The 6,000-nt window shown below is 35.5% G+C and overlaps 1 protein-coding gene across 3 annotated transcripts in view; it reads right to left on the minus strand.

Moving 5' to 3' along the window:
* Positions 1-6,000, minus strand: part of LOC103032290 (glutathione hydrolase-like YwrD proenzyme) — a 31,841-nt gene extending 25,841 nt beyond the window's left edge. For 2 of the 3 annotated variants that reach the window (XR_007424846.1, XM_022669469.2), the window contains exons 1-3: positions 5,732-6,000; positions 4,291-4,397; positions 2,656-2,809 (exon numbers count right to left, since the gene is read on the minus strand). Coding sequence is in view for 2 of the 3 variants with exons in the window: in XM_022669469.2 (XP_022525190.1) it covers positions 2,656-2,809; positions 4,291-4,397; positions 5,732-5,742 (272 nt within the window). In the remaining variant the exon portion in view is untranslated. The remainder of the gene's footprint in view (positions 1-2,655; positions 2,810-4,290; positions 4,398-5,731) is intronic. The other variant, XM_015601581.3, reaches the window with a different exon arrangement.

Here is a 6,000-nt window from a genome sequence, read left to right on the forward strand (position 1 = left end):
TTGGCCAGTCCTATATGGATAGTGACTAGTATTGCATTGTATAGTATTGTATCCTGATGTTTTTAGCCACATGTACGGTGTTGTGAAAAAAGTATTTGCCTCCTTACAGATTTCTTTTGTTTTTTTTGTTGTCATTTTTACATGTTTTAGATTATCAAACAAACTTTCATTTCAGAATAAAATATAACCTATCGGCCTGTAGCCTGCTGCTACCCTCGGCTAGCACTGCAAAAGCAGTATTAGAGTTAGCCGCTAACTGTGCTAAGCACTAGCTCTTTTGCCGTTCAGAGGTGAGTATCTAAAACAAGCTACGTGGGACAAAGCGCTAGCTAAAATAGCCCTGGGTTACCGGTGTTCCGTCGAGTTACGCTACCCTAGGAGTATTTTTAACTTTAAAAATGCAAAAGAAGCGCCATATTAGAGCATATTCTTAGTGAAACTCTCAGTGAAATCTTTGGAGAGCATACATCACTGTACAGTTTGTAACTAGTATTGTTATTATAGAACATAGACTGTGTATAGCTGGACAGAGCATCGTCTCTCAAAAGTGAAGCCACCACAGGTCGGGCGCCCCCTGCTGTTCAGTTGCAGAAAGCTGTGTAACCCCACCCATCCCCATAGGTTTCAATGGCAAAACAGAACAACTTTCAATCACTTTTTTTCCAATATACTGTAATTCCTCCTCCATTATTTAAATGCAACAGCTAGTGTAACCTCTGCTTATATTGTTAAATTTTTATATCCCCACAAAATTCGTTTTTAAAAACGTTATTCAGCTCTATTTAAAAAGGTGTGGTTATTGTAAAAGGGCTGGTTATGGGCGGGACCAATAACAGATCGTCAGCTCCGCTCCGCTCTGCAGCCTGTGACCTCGAGGCAGCCCTCAGGGGCGGGGTTATTTAAATGAGTAGGCCAACATGGTGGAAGATTTTGGCTTCATTTTCACTTAATGAATGGGAACGGAGACATGCCGTCCATCTTTTTTACAGTCTCTGGTATAGATAGTATCTAGTATTGCATATTATAGTATTGTATCCTGATATGTTTTTAGCCATTAACATGTCCGGTATTGTGAAAAAAGTATTTTCTTCTTACAGATTTCTTTTGTTTTTTGACATTCTGACATTTTTCAGATTATTAAACAAACTTTAATATCAGAAAAATATAACCTGAGTAAATAGAAAAAGCTTTTTTTTAAATGATTATTTTATTTATTATTTATTAAAGAAAAATATTATCCAAACCAACTTTACTACATTTTGTTAGAAAGCTGAATTTAATTTCACTGCTAACCACATCCAGACCTGATTACTGTGAGAACCTGTAGAATCAAGAAATAATTTAAATAATAGAACCTGTCTGACAACATGAAGCAGATAAAAGATCTCAAAAACAACACATTATGAGATGAAAAAACAAAGTCATGGATCATCTATCAGTCTGGAAAAGGTAAAAAAAAAAGTCATTTTAAAGCATTGGGACTCAAGAGAACCACAGTGATTCACTATTATTCACTAATGGAGAAAAAACATGGAACACTGGAGAACACTTTTGCCAAAAAAAATCTTGATGATCCCCTGAACAATTATTTTTTAAACTGATGTGACAGACTGGAAGATTGTGTTTCCCGTAATTTCAGAAAAAGAGCATCATCCTGAACATTAAACATGGTGGTGGTAGTGTGATGGTCTGGAGCTGCTTTGCTGCTTCAGGATCTGGAGAACTTGCTGTAATAGATGGAACCAGGAATTCTACTCAGTACCTGAAAATCCTGAAGGAGAACTGAATGAAGGTTTTGGAGTGGTCTAGTCAAAGTCTGATTGACATGCTGTGGCGACGTAGCTGGAAATACAGCCACTATTTTGAGTTAGTATCAGCTAAAGGTTCCAATATCAGGGTTCGCTGTACACTCTGTGATGACAACAAAGTGCCTAGAAGAAATAGAAGCTTCTGTTAATGAGGTACAACCATTGGTTTAGTCACCCCACTCCACTATTTCACTCCTTAACATATTCACTTAAAATACATGGTTTTGTTTTGTAAAACTCCTCCTTGCTGCCCTGCTGAGAACAACAGGTTCAATGTTCAGATTTACAGTGTTAAATATGTCAGGTCAAGAAAGACTTTCTTTATTTTATATATTTTTTATTAAACAAACAAATATTTATGTTAAGTGAAATCAAGAAAGACCATATTTTATTTTTTAGAAAAACAAGTATTTATGTTAATTCAAGAGAAATTGTCTTTTATTTTTTATTAAAAACTCTTTTTTCAGGAAATAGTTCAACAATAAATGTCAACAGATACATTGTTGCTGTTAAAAATGCAAAACTGGTTATAATGTTTATGTTAAGGCGGGGGGAGGTGGTGTCTGCAGCTGCTGAAAGTAACTAATAAAGTAACTTGTAAAGTAACTTAGTTACTTTTAAAATCAAGTAATCCATAAAGTAACTAAGATACTTTTTAAAGGAGTAATCAGTAATCAGTAATCGGATTACTTTTTCAAAGTAACTATACCATCACTGCATGCTACTAAACAGGTCATTTATGCTGGAAAATCCTCCATTGTGGCTGAATAAAACAATTCTCTAAAAAATTATGTATTTCACAATTATTATTATATTATAGTTAATTCAAATAGTTTCATTCTCTCACCTTCCATTGAGTCCTCGCACCTGTCGAGAAGTCGCATCATAGAAGAGGCAGAAAGCATCTCCACCCAGGCCAGTGCTGACGGGCTCCGTCACATTCAGAGCAGCTGCTACAGCCACAGCAGCATCTGCAGCATTGCCACCTCTCTTCAGGATATCTGTGATAGAAGCATGTCGGGCATTAGTCAGTAGGGGTGTGACGAGACACTAATATCACGAGACGAGACGAGACATGATACTGGGTTCACGAGAACGAGACGAGACGAGATTTAAAAATACAATTTTAAAGAAAACGTCAAAAATGAAAAATGGCTTGAAAACTAGAGTTTTATTTGACAAAATCATAAAACACAAACTTAACAGACTGGTTTCTCTCACACATTGATTCTACAAGAAATAGAAATAAGAATAAGAATAAAAAATTAAAATAAAACTTTTCTAGGTCTTATATAGTGCAAACAATTGTGTTTTTTTCTCCTAAATCTCTTGTAATTTAACTATGCAGAACCATAACCAGTCATATTAGATAGATAGATAGAACATGTTTTTAAATACAGTACAGAGCTAAGGGATTAGTACAGCTCTCTATGAAACAGTCACGTGTTTGATTTAGTGTAAGTTTAAGCTTGACGAGAAATATCGTCATGTTTTAATCTCGCGAGATCTCGTCACACCCCTATCAGTCAGATATGGCCAAACCTGTAGTACTTCATAATAAATTTCCAGCGTACAATGATAACATGACTTCTTGCACGTCACTAAATAAGAAAAAACATAAACTCTACTAACTTTCAGTGGAAGTCAATGTTCCCGCTCATTCTGGAGCATTTCTACTGATCCATTCATCATGAATTTACAGTGTAATATGAACAACTGTCAAATTGTCATTCAATACAAATGAAGATATATTAGCATTAGCATTAAAGATCATGGATTAAATGCATCCATTATAAACACTTCAAACAATTTCTGTTCATTCTTCTTTAAAAAGTATGGGTTTTACAGTTGAGTGGGGGTCACTGAGTTGTGTATTTGAGCCCCCACTGTCTGAACTGCTTTAGCAAAGCTGGGAAAGCACTCACCTGGAGCGAAAGAAAAGAAATTAAAATGCCAATCAAACCATCCTCAAAGAATTACAGGGCCTTTTTTACAGTATTACTGGATAATGATGACATAGGGCACCAGTAAAGCTTTGTACAGCATAGAACAATATATTCAAGGCTGTTTTTAAAAGCCATCAGGACTGCTCTTTGCTGGTTTTGAAAGTGAAATCAGGCTGGTTTGCTAATGCTTGTTCAGTAATGCAAACAAATATATGTTATGATATCAATGTAAGTTAGTACCAAATTTATTTTAGATTTATTACAGGTTTTAATTAAAACCTCTGCCAAAATATCTACACAAAATAAACATTACATATATTACTAAATTGATGGATGATGAATGGCCACAAGCCATCAAACCAAGCTAAACTCCTAGAATTTTTGCACCAGGAGTAAAGGCATAAAGTTATCCAAAAGCAGTGTGAAAGAAAAGTCTGTAGTTTATAGAATAAAACAACAGTGTTCATTTTACTCAAACATAAACCTGTAAACAACAAAACTAGATGATCAATATTTACTCTATGTTGAGACCTCACCTAGTCCGATGTTTGATGCTAGAGGCTGACTGGAGGCGACGCAGCCATTCAGACAGACGACTGGTGATCGCCGAGAAGTGAAGGCCAGGCTGTCTTGCATGTCCTTCCTTTATAGTAAAAAAAATAAAATAAAAATTTAGTTACTTTATTAGATTAGAGAAATATTAAATTACCAATGTCGTGTCCTAGAAGTCCTAAAAAAAGGTAAGGAGAACCAAATTAAACATGAGACAAAATATTAGACTTGGTAATTTATTTATTGAGGAAAATTGGTAAAAATATATGAACCATTGGTTTCAGTATCTGGTGTTTCCTTTGGTGTAAACCAGTGTACCAGTAGACCAGTGGTGGTAAACCAGTAGTACCAGTAACTGTAGATTAATTCTCAGCTTGGTAGTACTAAACAGCTTTAGCCCTGTTACGTTGGTTGGTTTTCAAACACAACAATGTCTCTGGTAGAATGGTTTGTGTGCTTATGGTCATTGTCTTGTTGCATGACCCACATTCTGTTGGGGTAATGGCCTTGAATATCATTCATTTGTACACAATCTGACTGTGGATTGGTGGTTTATACATTTTAGAGATAGTTTTCCAGATAGATTTTTTTCCATCTCGCCCAGCCCTATAATGTGGTTGAAATAAGATTGAAGTAATTTCTTATTAATAAATAAACAACTAATATTAAATGGTTGTGCAATACATTAACATTTTAAGAATCATGAATCAACATAATGCCCTCAACCTTCTGCCTTTAGAATTAGCATCTTACATTTCATCAGCATACAATTTCTAAACACGGTCGGATGGAGGGATGAAAAAGTGGTTTTATTACAATTGCAGTAACTGCTTTTTGGAATTTGGCACCAATTATTTACCATACCTGAGGGAATTATCATGATCTAATAGTTCTAATAGGTTTTAGTGTTTTTGAGATCAGATGTTCAGTAATCAGATTGGTAGTGGTGGGTGTAAACGTTTTTTTATACTCTGTAGATTTACTACAGTGTTGTAAGTTTTTTGTTAACACGTTGTTAACCATAGGACTGTTTTACTTTTAGTGAGCTATGGTTTATTAAATATCAACGTTGATTCATCATCTAATGTAAACAGCTGTGTAAAATATGTAACATGTATTTTTAAATAAATGACAGGGTCTAAAAATCTAAAAATCTCATTAGTTTGATTTGGATCCGATGAAGTTTTAAGTGAAATTTAAGCAGAAATGGCTCTTTAAAGCTCCACTGCTACAAGTGAGTCTGTGGAGAGTAAAAACAGCGGGCGCGTGCGGGAGTTTACGCTACACAGTGACGGGTTTAAGTACATGTCATTAGTTTGGTTTACATTAGGAGTCGCTAAACTTCATAACAAGCTTAATAACCTTATTATTATTAATAATAAAATCATGCTGAGACGCGGAATGCAGGGTTTAGCCTGATCTTACCTTGCACTCATTTCAGTTCCTGCAGAAAAGCTACAAGAAAGTGAAAGTGAGCTTTGGCACTTTAGCACGGCTATAAAGTTAATATGACGTCACTTAATGCATACACTATTTAGTTAGATCCGCAGAAACACACTGCGTATCTTACACAACCCCCGGTAACATTACCTTCACACTGTAAACTATATGCGGATTCTCAATATAGCGTAGATATGGGGTGCGTTCCAATCGCCTTGTAAGTTCCCTACGAAGTGCACCTAGCTGGGTATTCA

The sequence above is a fragment of the Astyanax mexicanus genome, chromosome 16 (assembly GCF_023375975.1).
Source record: "Astyanax mexicanus isolate ESR-SI-001 chromosome 16, AstMex3_surface, whole genome shotgun sequence".
Taxonomy (NCBI): Eukaryota; Metazoa; Chordata; class Actinopteri; order Characiformes; family Acestrorhamphidae; genus Astyanax; species Astyanax mexicanus.